This window comes from Bos indicus x Bos taurus, chromosome 8 (assembly GCF_003369695.1).
Source record: "Bos indicus x Bos taurus breed Angus x Brahman F1 hybrid chromosome 8, Bos_hybrid_MaternalHap_v2.0, whole genome shotgun sequence".
In the NCBI taxonomy this organism is placed as follows: Eukaryota; Metazoa; Chordata; class Mammalia; order Artiodactyla; family Bovidae; genus Bos; species Bos indicus x Bos taurus.
In genome coordinates this window covers 91,356,904-91,372,035 of record NC_040083.1, presented here as the reverse complement: position 1 = coordinate 91,372,035, position 15,132 = coordinate 91,356,904, and the positions used below count along the sequence as shown (strand labels likewise).

Here is a 15,132-nt window from a genome sequence, read left to right as displayed (position 1 = left end):
TGTGTGAGCCCAAGCACTTACTTAACCTCTCTATGTCATTTCTCCTGGTTAAAATGAGGCTCCATTCCCAGGTTATTCTGAGAATTCCAAAAGATAAGACATGTTAAGTGCTAGTGCACAACACATTCCCTCTCCATGTCCTTTCGTCCCTTTTTACTCAATCCGAATATAAGGGAAAAGGAGGCCTCTGGGTTCCTTTTGAACCCTTACTTGGTACTTAGCCACACCTACTCTCAGATTAGCAGGACATTTGTGTATCCCTAATCCAGAAATGAAACAATGTCAAGGTCCTCTGCACCCTACAGGCTGTGTCTTCTTCTTCTTTAATTTTTATTTATTTAGTTGACTGCATCAGGTCCTAGTTGGGGTGCGACAGCTTAGTTGCTCCGTGGTTTGTGGGATCTTAGTTCCCTGACCAGGAATCAAACCTGTGTCCCTTACATTGCAAGGCAGATTCTTAACCACTGGACCACCAGGGTCACCACTAGACCACCAGACTTCTTGACTGAGAATTTAAAAAAGAGAGAGGGACTCATTCTAGCCCAACCTATTTGACTTTGTGGAAGAAACCTTTCATGAGAAAAATGAGCTTGTGTAATGCCAGCCAAGAGGACTTCTGAAAGAGAGACATTATTTGTATGTTCTGCAATGTGCACACCAAAATACAGTTTAAAATTAGGACCTAGGGTTTGAAATATGTTGGATTATATGTTCAAATTTAACAAGAGGAAAAAGCATTTTAGCTTATGGAGTGGCTGGAATTCACAAGCTAATTGCTCAATCAGTCTACCTAATGTACTGGGTTAGCCAAAATGTTTGTTTGGGTTTTTCCCACTAATGTCTTAGGAAAAACCTGAAGGAACTTTTTGGACAACCCAATGGTTTCACAAGGCTTTGTGGCAGTGACCTTAAACTGTGCACCTGTTTCTAGCCTCAGCAACTGGAAAGCTCTGATTGTATGAATATTTAGGGGAAAAGATCACATTTACTTCCATATTAGAATGCTTTGACTCTTCTCTGTTAATTGCCAAGTTGCCAACAAATCTCATTCTGTACAGTTCCTTGGAGTGATAATAGTAGTTGATGCTTATTGAACAGCTGTTCTAGGCCCTATTATGTTTGTTATACCATTTAATCATTGTAACAACATTGTGGGGTGGGTGCCTTCATCTCAGTTTTACAGATGATGCTATAGAGTGATCTAGAAGCTACCCCAAGGTATCCAGATGGTGAGTGGCAAAGCAAGGACTTGAACCATGCTCTCTGACCACAAATGGTGAGCTCCCTGCACTGCTTCCTATTTTTACGGCTTCTGTATTTACCTGTCTCAAATTATTCCTAAGATAATAAAACCAAGCTTCAATTTTTACAAAAAGATAATTGTTTATCAAGGAGAAAGGAGCTCCTACCTCCTTGGTCCTATGCATTGCAAAAAATTAAAAATATTAGGCAAGGCAATCTTAGATCATCTTCCACCTTCATCTCATCTTGAGAACTAAGTGACAGCATTTAGATTAAACTAGTAACAGCAACCAATATGCTTTGATGCTGCAGACATCAGTAACAATATGTTGTTGTGAATCCTATATTAATGGATTGTGTCTGCTCGCTACCATATGTTGCAATCCCAAAATCAACTAGACAATTTTTTTTGAAATGTAGGGGAAAATATGGCCTTAACATAGTTGATTTATTCTCTATATTGCTGTAAAGGAATCTTCAAGGTAAAATCTTCAGGAATTTTTTTTTTTATTACAAATCCCATTCTTCACTTATGCTATTGATTTTCTCTGTTAGGACTTAAAGTGTGTCATGAATCTGGCTATTGTGTTTTATCTATTTCCCTTGCTTTGAAAAGGGAGAGGCTTGGGTGTTTGTAAGATAAGGTGGCATGGTGAAAAAGGAGTCAGGTTGGGACTTTGCTGGCAGTCCAGTGGTTAAGACTCCACACTTCCAGTGCAGGGAACATTTCTATCCTTGGTCAGTGAACTAAGATCCCGCATGCCACACAGCACAGCCAAAAAAAATTTTAAAAAGAGGTCGCTAGAGGTAGGATCAGAACTGGATGCCTCTCCTTTTGTATTGGCTGCTATAGCTGTCCCGCTGGCTGGTGATTGTGTGAACAGCAACAAACTATGTGTCCGCTTTAAAGCATCTGCTGGGTCATAGTGAAAAACCACAACACTGAAAGGACCCCAGAGTAGTAAAAGCTGTGTAGAGTAAAGATACAGCCTCACAGTTCTTAGACTAAAGCTGACCCACAAGTAAATTTTGTTATTTTGCATGGTGTTTGTTCTCACAAGGTTTTGTGTATATGTGTGTGCATGTGTATGTTACCAATATTTTTTAATAGGATTTTAAGTAGAAATCAAAATCAGCATAAAGGAATGCAGCCCACCCCAGGATGGGTGTGGCCTTTTACTGGCTAAGGTACTTCTGCAACATGGAGCTGAAATTGTCTCAGTGAAGAGAAAGTCCACTCTTAGTTTAAAAAAAAAAAAAAAAAAACCGAGATGGATGAAGTGTTCATTATTTTTCAAAAACAAAGCAATTGGGGACTTGCCTGGGGGTCCAGTGGTTAAGAATCCACCCGCCAATGCAGGAAACACGGGTTTGATTTCTGGTCCAGGGAGTTTCCACATGCTGTGGGGTGACAGCCAATGCACCTCAACTTCGAGCCTGTGCTCTAGAGCCCGAGAGCTGCAACTGCTGGAGCCTGCACTCCTAGAGGCTGTGCTCCCTAACCAGAAACCACTTCAGTAAGAAGCTGGAGCTCCACAATGAAGGACAGCCCCCGCTAACTGCAACTAGAGAAAGCCCTCACCCAGCAACGAAGACCTAGCACAGCCGAAAATAAATAATTTTTAAAAAATAAAGCAATTGTGCACAAAACTTCCCAATGACTATTTACTAACAATTGTTTCTAACTGAACAATAGAGTTTCCAATAATCAAAACAAATGGAGTCATATAGAGTTCAAACATCTGTATAATAAAATCTAACAAAACAAAGCTAACAGGAAAATTTTAAATGAAGAAATATATGTTATGTATTAGGAAAGGGCTTATTAGTTTTCTTCAGTAAAAATTCTCACTTTTTCTGAAATGCATAATTGGGCAAATGATATAAATATATAATGTATATACAGGGAGATAGGAAAAACAAACTTCAAAAAATAACCTCAAAAATTGAACACATACAAATCGGAATAACCAAAATAGAAAAAAAAAAAATGATTAGTTGTAAAACAGAGTTGGCAAGGATGTTAATTAACATCCTGTGCACCGGGGCATCTTGGGAATCACTGGGAATGGTTTTCACACTCTTGAGAACTATTTCATACAACACAAGGCATCAGAACAGTTCCATCATCTAACCTGGTAATCCCATCCATTGCAATATATATCTCAAAGAAAGAATCAAAAGTGATTTTTAAAGTGCTCTATAAAAGATGTTTTTATCGCAGCAATATTTGTTATATATATATGTATATACACTAAACAATATTAAATATTTGACAGTTTGGGGATAAAGTGAATTATGATAAAATAATGGTTGCTAATATAAAGCCATTGAAGTTAATAAATAACTATAAATCAATATATTTTCAGATTAAGCTTTTTAAAAAGCATAATTATTAACATATAACAGAGTTTATAGCTCTGGAAAATATATATGCAAATGGTCATAGTTTGGAAGAGACAATGAAGAACTGAAGATAATTGTTTATATAGGAAAATGATAATGTTCATTGCCTCAAAATTAATTTTTGGAAATATTTTTCTGAGTCATTTTATTAATACATTAAGACTTTTCAAAAGACTGCACAATGGAGCTAATTTAGCACACTGAGCACCAGGTCCAAGGGTAAAAGATGCCCAAACCTAGAAGGGGCCAGAGCTCTGGGAGTGCCAAGGACAGAAAGGGGACGTGTCCTCAGCAACCTGGGCAGCGCCATGTTGAGCAGTCATTAAGCAGATTCCAAGTTAGAGGAGATAGAGGTGCCACATCCCCCAGGATGAGGGATGCAATGAGAAGTTCCTGCAGACCCTGATTTTACTGTCCATCTAGATTATTTTCTCATCCATATGTGTGAGCACTGTTATTAATAACTTCACTCATGTAGTGTCTCCCTGGATTTTGCAAATCATCTCCTGTTTTGTTTCATGTTAAATGATCTTTCAGGCTGTATTCATTGATGAGAAAGTTGCAGATTCTGTGAGTGAATACCTTCTTCCTACCTTTTCATGATTGTTGTTACAAGTTTTTTAGAAATCCCCAATTATTACATCACCCAGTCTTGCCCCATTGTCTTCACCCAGGGAAACTCTCTCCTCTGGTAGCTCTCCTTGGTGCCTCTGAAGCCCTCACCTCATGCAGATGCAGGCCTCCATCTTCTGTCCCCCTCCTCCTGCCTGGATAAAGGGCTATATGTATAGACACAATTAGTCTGCCAAATTTTATTGAGCTACTGCTCTTCTGGGCAAAATATTGGGGTGGCAAAAAAAAATGAAAAGGAAATCAGGTCTTCAAAATTAGAAACAGCATTTGCTTCCTCCCCATCCTGCTTCCAAGAATTTAGGAATTAGCCATATTTTATAGGCTCCACAACCTGCCTTTTTTTTTTTCTTTGTCGTTGTTATTCAGTCACTAAGTTGTGTCCAGCTCTTTGCAACCCCATGGACTGCAGCATGCTGGGCTTCCCTGTCCTTCACCATCTTCTGGAGTTTGCTCAAACTCATGTCCATTGAGTCAGGGATGTCATCCAACCATTTTATCCTCTGTCTCCCCCTTCTTTTGCCCCCAATCTTTCCCAGCATCAGGGTCTTTTCCAATGAGTCAGCTCTTTGCATCAGGTAGCCAAAGTACTGGAGCTTTACCTCTCACTAAAACTGTTGTTCCTTCCCTATTTCAGCTCTCTAATTAAAGAAAAAAAATTACTTTCAAACCAGGATTTGACTTTACAGACTCAGAGAGCAAATTTGTATATACAAAGTTTTAACACACCAGATCACTGAAAAAGAAAATGATTTCTCCTGGTTCTTTTAGCCCTAGTGCTCTGGGGGAAAGTACTTAATAGGTACTGGAATCCTTGAGAGTAATTGTAACTAAGTTATTTTTCAGGTATGTACTTCCTTAATTAAACATTTATTAGCACTTACTGTATACCAAGCCTCTGCTGCTGCTGCTGCTAAGTCACTTCAGTCGTGTCCAACTCTGTGCGACCCCATAGACAGCAGCCCACCAGGCTCTCCCGTCCCTGAGATTCTCCAGGCAAGAACACTGGAGTGGGTTGCCATTTCCTTCTCCAATGCATGAAAGTGAAAAGTGAAAGTGAAGTCACTCAGTCGTGTCCGACTCTTGCGACCCCATGGACTGCAGCCTTCCAGGCTCCTCCGTCCATGGGATTTTCCAGGCAAGAGTACTGGAGTGGGGTGCCATTGCCTTCTCCATACCAAGCCTCTAGAGACATGCAAAGAAAGGCAGAGCTGTACCCTGTCAGAGAAATTTTCTTAGAAGGGGCTCACCCATTCATTTCAGTGTTCTGCAAGAGAAATAAAGTCTCTCTCTCAAAAGAGGTTATGTTGACACCTCAGAGCTAGAGGAGCTTTATGATATTGAAGACACTGGAAATGATGGCTTCAATTACTTTCCAAGCCAAGTGCCTCTGCTTCAGATGTAAACTGGCTTACCTTGGGTCCTGTGCTTGGCCTCCTGTTAACAAGGAGTGGGGAAAAAAAAAAAAAAACAAGGAGTGGGGAGTCTGTGGTTGGTAGACACTCCAAAACCACGTGAAGTAGGGAAGGGCCATTCCCCAGGGAAAGGATCCTAAGCAAATAAAGCCAACACATTTCCTGCAGAAGCCAGGTGAAATTTTACTGTGTAAAAAATCTCCAATTTTTTACTTTATTAATTGTTAATATGCTTTTCCTCCCAACTCCCACAATAGGCCCCCAGATTGATAAACACTGGCATTAGAAAGTCAGGATGGCAAGTTTTCCAAGTTCTCTGAGCCTCTTTCTCATCTATTAATTAAGAATATCAATCTCTTTCTCCATCACAGAATTATTCCAAAAATCTCTTGAGATTTATAAGACTTTTGGAGGGTGGAAATATATATATCAATTTATATTATACAAATATTCTAGGTTTCATATGCTTTCATCCACTTATTCCAAAAAACACTTTTTGAGAACCTTATAAATGTTAGGCAGTGTTCTAGGCAACCAGGATATGCACTAGACAAATGAGCAAAATTCCTGGTTTATTGGAGCTTACATTCTCCTTGAGGGAAATAGACACTAAATATGTGTTATGTCAGGGACAAAATAAAACAAGGTAAGGAGAAGAGATTGAGTCCATGAGAAGAGGCTTCCCTGATAGCTCAGCCAGTAAAGAATCCACTTGTAATGCAAGAGACCCTAGTTCGATTCCTGGGTTGGGAAGATCTGCTAGAGAGGGACAGTCTACCCACTCCAGTATTCTGCCCTGGAGACTTCCATGGATTATACAGTCCATGGGGTCACAAAGCATCAGACACAAATGAACAACTTTCACAGGAAAAGAGGGAGAGGATAGGATTTGTCTTTTTTTTTTTTTAATTGTTTAAATCATGGTAAAAACAATTTGCCATTTTAACCATTTTTTAAGTGTACAGTTCAATGCCATTAATTAAATTTACAGTGTTGTGCAATCATTACGACTACATGTTTCCAAAATGTCTTTCATTATCCCAAAGAGAAACTCTGTAACTACTGAGCATAACTCCCCATTTTCCTCTAGCCCCAGCTCCTGATGAACTCTAATCTACTGATTATAAGCAGATGAATGGATAAACTAAATGTGGTATGTACATACAATGGAATATTTTTCAGCCATAGAAAGATTTGCCTTTTTAACCACAGTAGTTAAAGCAGATTTCACTGATAATTAATGTCTGAGCAGAGACCCACAGAGAGTAAGCGAAGGAGCGTTGCTGGTTCCTGGTGGAAGAATTTACAAGGCAGAGAGAATAGAAAATGAAGAGCCTCAAGCAGGAACAGCTGGATGGATTTAAGGGAAGTGAGGAAGCCCAAGCTGTGAGCAGAGTGAACAAGTGTGAGAAGAAGAATGTGAAGCTAGAGGTGTGGGACTAAGTCATGTAAGGTCCTGTGGGCCTTTGTAAGGGCTCTGACAGGTACTCTGGTTGAGGCCAAACATCATCACTGGGCACTGAGCACAGGAGTAACGTATTTTGAGTTATCCTGGCTGCCTTGCAGAAGACAGACTGAAGGGGTCAGGGAACAATTCGGAAGCTATTTCTGTGGTCTAGGTGAGAGATGATGGTGACTTGGACCAGGGTGGTTGGTGGAGGTGGTAAGAAGTCATCAGATCCTGGACATACTTTGCAGACAGCATCCACCATATTTGCAGACATGCTAAGTACAGGATGCTAGAGAAAGGGAGGAATCTATGCTATTTAGCCTGAGAAATTGCAAGGATGGAGATTTATTAAGATGGGACAGACTGTGTGAAGAGAAGATTTCAGAAGGAAAATTAGAAGTTTATTTTGATGTGTCATTTTGAGATTCTATTAGATATCCAAGTAGACAGGCTGAGTCAGGAGTTGGGAATGATAAAAATTTGGAAGTCATTGGTAAATAGATGGTATTTAAAGACATGGTGTGGATAAGAAAGTGAATGTAACTAAAGAACTGAAGTTCTGCTAATATTTAAGGTCAGAAGGATGGGGAGGAACCAGCAGACAAGACTGATATAGTACAAGGAGAGAGGATTCCTCAAAACAGTGAAGAAAAACATCAAAGAGGATGAAATAAGTTTCCAAGCTGATACATGAATAAGTTGAAAACTGACTCTTGGATTTGATGGCCATTGTTGGTTTTGACAGGATCCTAAGCCAGGGATTGAAAGCCTGAGTGGAGTGGGTCCAAAAGAGAATGGGAGGAGAGGAATTGAAAACAATGAGTACAGACTCTTTAAAGGAGCAGAGAAATTGGATAGCTGCTGTATGTTAGAAGACGTGGACTGGGGGCTAGGGAGGCTTAGATTATAGGATTTAACCGGTAACATCTGAGGCAAATGATGACTCAAATAGTTTATCTTCATTTCTTGCTGGAGTTTTCAGAACCTAGTCAGTCACCTAACCATCTGTCAGATGTTTCAAGGGCCCACAACCGAGCAAGAGGCAGAGGAGGGTTTACCAGCAACAGAATTGGTGGTCTTGGCCTCTATGTCACCGGAAGCACTAATGATCTAAACAGAGACCACTCAGAATCTTTGATAGTGGCATCACCCTTTATCTGAATCTAGTCTGTACCTAGAAATACGTTGGCTGGTAGATTTCCAGATGGTGAGAGGCTTTTCCATTATCTTGTATGAGACAAAACGAATAAATAAAACATTCCCACCTTATCCAAAAAGCCCAACCAGCTTCCCTAAATTTAATTAAAACATACTTAGACATTTGTTAGTGTTTAATATCTAATGTACAATGCATGGATTGCTATATATGACAATCCACCAATGATTTCTACATAATATGAACCATTTAAAACACCAGTTCTTTAATGCTTAATCAGTGGGTATTCATGCATGCATAATACAGAGTATGCTTGCCCTCCACAATGCAATGAATATGTTAATGTAAACGAACAATAAAATAAAATGTTAAAGAAATATAACACTATAAATAACATTTAGCAAAATAAAATAAGCAAGCAAGGCGATTTTTTGAGTGGTTACTTATTGATTAAAGAGGTAACTGAGAGAGACTGGATGGGCTAGAATGAGCCTGTGAAGGACTGAGTGAAGCCATAAATGCCTGATATTTGCCCCACTCCAGTACTCTAGCCTGGAAAATCCCATGGATGGAGGAGCCTGGTAGGCTGCAGTCCATGGAGTCACGAAGAGTCGGACATGACTGAGCGACTTCCCTTTCACTTTCCACTTTCATGCCTTGGAGAAGAAAATGGCAACCCACTCCAGTGTTCTTGCCTGGAGAATCCCAGGGACGGCAGGGCCTGGTGGGCTGCCATCTATGGGGTCACACAGAGTTGGACACGACTGAAGTGACTTAGCAGCAGCAACTCCTGAGACAGTCTTCCCTCCTTGACTCTTGAGACTCTAGAAGTGTGTGGCTGTGAGCTATCAAATGAAGCTGCAGATGAAGCACCGGGATAAAGAAAAAAAAATTCCACTCACATTTCTTTGCTTTCACTTATACAGCTCTCGACAACGTGAGACCGGCTGTGATTGCATTTCTGAATATGATGCTTCTATCCATGTCACTTGCAACAGTAATCATTATTTTGTCTGCATCACTTAAATTTATTTTAAAGATTTGACATTGAATATTCATTGCTCCTCTTCTTCTTCCTCTGACCAAGGATAAATGTCAAGTTGAGCAAGTTCCACTCTATCAGACAAAAAGATTTCACTTGTTAATGTGGGACAAATGCATATATTTAATGCATAGCACATTGAAGCAGAGTGGTCCTAGGAGAAGAACAGCTGAATTACAACTGCAGCAGTACATCTTATCAGTCAGGCTCAGACACAGTTTAAGCATTTTTCACTGGTGCCCAAAGGCAAATTATAGGGGATTTGCAATCCAGAGGGTGAGTTTTGAATAAAATTTTTTGCAAGTTGTAACAGGGAATAGACAGTACCAGTTTAGACAGCAATAGATGCTTCTGAAGGGTATTTGCTTCAAGGTAGCTCAGGCTTTAGCATCAGACAATCCTGGATCCATAGCCTGGCCTCCTAGTTTTTAGCTTGTATTACATTGGGTATGGTAGTTAATGAACCTCAGTTTCCTTGATGTGAAATGGGGATAAAAATACTTAACTTACAATACTATTATCAGATCATAATATGCATGTATGGTGTCTGGCACACAGATGTCTAATTTAAGAAAAAACAACAGCAACTGCTTCTATAAGTCTATTAGTATGTGGGTGTAAACAATGGAAATTTAAAGAAAGAAGTGTGTAAAATAAACTGAATACAGCCTATTTGTTATTGGCGTAATAAGAGGAAAATGAGACTAATTATTGTTATGCACAAGATAACAGAGGGGATCACCAAGCTTTAAAAGCAGGATGATTCACTGTAAGTTGCATTTTTCTTCTTCATCTTGGCAGCACTTTATAAGAAGCAGCACCAGTCTGTTCAGTCTTTTGCTGAGTGTTCAATGCTGTTAAAGTCCCAAATGAATTTGCCCAGTGTGTTCTTCATCCACAGCAGTAGTAACTCATTGAATCCTTCTGTAATAGCCGTATGCGGTACACATTACTACAGGTCCAGGCTGAGGGCTATTTTCAAACACATTTGTATATACTTTCTGGAGGTCAGGTTGGTCATCACATGTACAGAGATGTCCCGGGAAAAGCTCTAGTAGCTGAGTACCCCTCAGGCCTGATAAACTGCTCACCTTCCCTACACCAGCACTCCCGTTCCTTCAGGCTGGGCTTCTTTCATTCTCAGTGCCCCAGTCTCGGGGACCTGGGGCATGCTCTATGCCCCTGCTCACCCCTAGTCTTTCCTTCTCCAGGGATCCTAACACACATCTTTGGTCCAGAGCCACTGCCAAAAGTAGTATCATGGAGGAAAAGAGATCCCATGGCCCGGCCTCCCCCAAAGCTTGAAATCTCCAAGCTCTGCCTGAGCCTGGTCCCCCACATAAACTTCCTGGCATACCGGGAGGTCTAGCCATGCCTGAGCCATCCTGACTGCCTGCTTCTCCAGGACTAGGGGTAGAGGAGAGGAGAATGAAAGAAAGGAAAACTCCTTCAAGAGGATGGGCGGATCACTCGTGTCAGTTAAATGATGTGGTTAAGAGTGTAGGCTCTGGAGTCAGACTGCCTGCCTGGGTGTGAACCCCCCTGACCTTTACCAGCTATGTGACTTTGGATGAGTTATTTAACTCTTGTTCCTAAGTTTCCTCATCTGTAAAATGGAGATAGTACCTCCCTCATAGGTCGCTGGGAAAATTAAGCAAGTTGCTACATTGATAAAGTGCTCAGAACTGCGCCTTCCATGTGTTAAATGCTAAATAATTATCAATGATGATAATGACCAAAAGCCTCCAGCAAAGGGATGACACTCGGGGTCCTTAGCATTGGCTTGTATGATCTTAGGTAAGGTGCTTAATCTAGCCTTGCCTAGGGCTGGCCTGTTCCTCCCTCAGGATGCAGGGCCTCTGCACCCGACCCCTGAGCACAGCCATCCGTTTCACAAGCCCGCAGATCAGTGTGCTAGAGGTTCGTGTTTTTGTCACATTCTTCGTTTCTGCTGCCCTCAGCTTGGAGTGCTACTTTCCCACCCAGCCTCCACATTCTACCTGTCTCATTTTAAGTCTTATCTCATGAGCCAGCTTCTCTGCAAAACCTGGGAAGTATAAATCAATGTATCATGGGGTATAAATGTTTGCTTTCTCCCTAGACTTGAGCTGATTGAAGGCAAGGACATAACCCTCCTAGCTCCACCCCCTGGTACTTGGGAGACTTCCTGGCACATAGTAGACACTCAACAAATCAAATGTCTTTCTCCTGGATTGATTGGTCATCGATGTCAGTGACTGAATACGAATTTTGTAGAGACTGCCTGTGAATCCTTTAGCCTGTCACAGGTGTTAAAGTGATCGTTTTTATAGTTGCTGTTGCTCTCTTGTATAGAGTAGAAAGAAACTGAACTTTGGAGCTAAACGAACATTGACTTATAGGCCAGCTTTGTCATTTAAAAACTGCAAGGACTTTAGTTTCCTCAACTATAAATTGTAGTTATAATAGCTATCTAAGCACACACACACACACAAAAATAGTAAGCAATCAACAAGTAGGTCCCTTCTTTTTCTCCTCTGTGGCTGTCTAATTTTGTGACCTGGCTCAACTTCCTTCACTTTTCTGGTCCCAAGTTCCTCATCTTTAAAATGAGAACATTGAACTAGATGATATCCTATCCATGTTTCTGTCAGATCTAAATGAAAATTTTTATTGCGCTCATCATCTTTTCCCCTTAAATCTAACTCACTCTCTGTCCCTGGGAGAGATTCTTTCCTTGATAACTTTTTGATGTTTTAATATACTAAATTGTTTCAATTTTCAGTCTCTACCTCTATCTCTCAGTGTCCCTTTTGACACCATAGCGTGGTCTAGACACAGGGCCTCTTCACCACTCCAGGAACCATTCAAACAGTAGCACTGTATGTGAGTAGCACCCGCAGGAATTGTGCCGTGCAGCAGCCCTCAGTCCTGGCTGGATCCCCTTTGCAGTGTAGTATAGTGACACCTGCAGAGCACACAGAGGAACGGTCTCCAGCTTTCCTTGGGTCCAGCAGAAAACGATGTGCGTCCAAGAGTGGACAAGCACGGGACCAGGTGCAGCCTCCCATTCGTGACCTTTCCTTTCCTGTTCTGCCACAGACGTTGCAGATGGGCATCAAACACTTCTCTGGACTCTTCATGCTGCTGTGCATTGGATTTGGCCTGTCCATCCTGACCACCATTGGTGAGCACATGGTGTACAGGCTGCTGCTGCCACGCATCAAGAACAAATCTAGGCTGCAATACTGGCTCCACACCAGTCAGGTGAGTGCCACCAGGCATCTCCCTCCAGTATTCTTAAGCGTCAGAATTCCCAATAATGGGAAAATCCAGGGCCTCAAGTCAGAGTGACAAGTGACAGGTTATCAAGAGAACCAGGTGGTGTAGACACTCTTAGTATACAAGATGGAACTCCCTCTATCCCATTAATGCACTTGCCCCTTAAATTAAGCTGTCCCATAATGCCCTTTCCTTCCATATAACCCTCCACTGTTGCTCAGAGTGGAAGCAACAGCCTTGTTGTTGTTGTTTAAATGTTTTGTTGTAAGCAGTTAGTTGCAAGAAATATAATTTCCAGCATTTTGGAAATATTGACTTTTTAAAATAAAACTGTTAAATCCATTTTCAAATCATGTCCAGTAGGATCTAATAGAATAGGCTAAATAGACTGTAAATGCCTTAGGAGCAATATCCATTATTTCTCTTAGCTTATCACAGGAAAACATAGGACGTGTTCAGATGCACGTGGTTTTGAGATCGCAATGGCATGTTTTTAACATGATTTCACTTAGTGACAGACTGAAGAGATGGTGTGAAAGATTTGTTTCCTTCAGAGTCTTTCTTGCCAAAACTGAAACCCACTAAATGATCTTGAAGTCCCCTGTTTCCCTTCAGATGAACGCTCGGCTCCCTGCTCTTGCTGCATTTCAATGGTCCAGAGCTTAGAAGTCCACTGACGTCATGGCCAAGCTCTAGATCAAAGCTCCTTCGTGTTATCCAGACACCTATGCACTCACCAGCAGGAAGAACTGAAACTGTCAGGCAGACAGTCATTCAAGCTCACTCCTTTGTATATCTCACCTGATGGAAACAGGCATTGAGAACTGAAATATACTCAGAAGGCTTCTTACTGATGAAGTGAAAGTGAAAGTCACTCAGTCGTATCCAACTCTTTGTGAGCCCATAGACTATACAGTCCATGGAATTCTACAGGCCAGAATACTGGAATGGGTAGCCTTTGCCTTCTCTAAGGGATCTTCCCAACCCAGGGATGGAACCCAGGTCTCCTGCATTGCAGGCTAATTTTTTTCCAGCTGAGCCACCAGGGAAGCCCAAGAATACTGGATTAGGTAGCCTATCCCTTCTCCAACAGATCTTCCTGACCCAGGAATCAAACCAGTGTCTCCTGTATTGCAGGCTGATTCTTTACCAGCTGAGCTACCGGGGAAGTACTGATGAAGGGGCTCTAGCAAAGACAGCAGTTTCCCCCTGAGTGCAGGGAGGGGCGAGGCCAGAGGAGCCAACCTGACCTCCCGGCCGGGCTCCCCCGTGCCTCCCAGCACACTGTCACTGCTTCTCAGCAGTGAGGCTGCCAGTTCTGCCACCTCTGCCCCCTGCATCTGTTATGCTGCTCTCTTCTTTAACACAGAGCTTTTTTTCTATATAGGTCACTATCATTGGGTTGATTACATGTGAACCCTGTTCTTCCTACTTTTATCCTAGGATGTATTTGGTCTCCTAAGAAGACTCTGCAGACAATTGATCCTCTGCATGATAAATCAGCGTGATTAGTTTAATTCTAAGGCGTTCTTACCTTGTTTTGACTCACCTTTAGCAATTGTACTAAGTCCTCTGCCACATGTTAGTTATGATAGTGTGTTAGTCACTTAGTCATGTCCAGCTCTTTGCGATCCCACCAGGCTCCTCTGTCCTTGGGACTCTCCAGGCAAGAATACTGGAGCGGGTAGCCATTCCCTTCTTCAGGCAATCTTCCTGACCCAGGGGTCGAACCCAAGTCTCCCTCATTACAGGCAGATTCTTTACCATCTGAGCCACCAGGGAAGCCCAGTTATGATAACTCTCCGTTTATTTATTTATTTGGCTGCACTGAATCTTAAGTGGCAGTGTGTGAGCTCTTAGTTGCAGCATGTGGGATCTAGTTCTCTGACCAGGGATTGAACCCAGATCCCCTGCTTTGGAAGTGAGGAGTCATAGGCACTGACACACCAGGAAAGTCCCAACTTTTCTTTATATCACAGACCTTTTTACAACTCAGAGTATTTCTAAGTTTCCCATCAAATTATTTTCTTCCAGGTAGAATACTATCTTAGAATTCGTTTTCTCTTGAGATTTGGGACTGAATATTGATCTTTTTTCTGCCATCAATGGTAATTTGTTTAAAGAGGCCAAGGTTTGTAGCAAAGAGATTAAATCTCAGGGGGTGCTTTGTGCCCCAGTTCTGTGTTTCTAACAATCTCTATGTGTGAATCTGTTCTTTCCATCAGAGATTACACAGAGCACTAAACACATCATTTGTAGAGGAAAAGCAACAGCGTTTCAAGACTAAACGTGTGGAAAAGAGGTAAGAAGAGGCCAGTTCCAGGTGTTATTTATGCTTGTTAAAAGCTTAAAGATGCAACTAAGACCCCGTGCTCAAGAGGGAAATTATGTACAATAATTCAAATCAAATCAGGACTAAGTTGTTGAGAAACAACTTATATGTTGTTTCTAAAAATTGTTGTTTCAAATAGAAATCACTTCAGTTCATTCCAGTCACTCAGTCCTGTCCAACTCTTTGCAACCCCATGGA

General features: G+C 41.5%; 1 protein-coding gene across 1 annotated transcript in view; it reads left to right on the top strand.

The window, feature by feature from the left end:
- GRIN3A (glutamate ionotropic receptor NMDA type subunit 3A) overlaps window positions 1–15,132 on the top strand; it is a 205,096-nt gene that overhangs the window by 179,072 nt on the left and 10,892 nt on the right. The window contains exons 7-8 of the mRNA XM_027550425.1: window positions 12,423–12,587; window positions 14,828–14,904. Of these exons, the coding sequence (XP_027406226.1) occupies window positions 12,423–12,587; window positions 14,828–14,904 (242 nt within the window). The remainder of the gene's footprint in view (window positions 1–12,422; window positions 12,588–14,827; window positions 14,905–15,132) is intronic.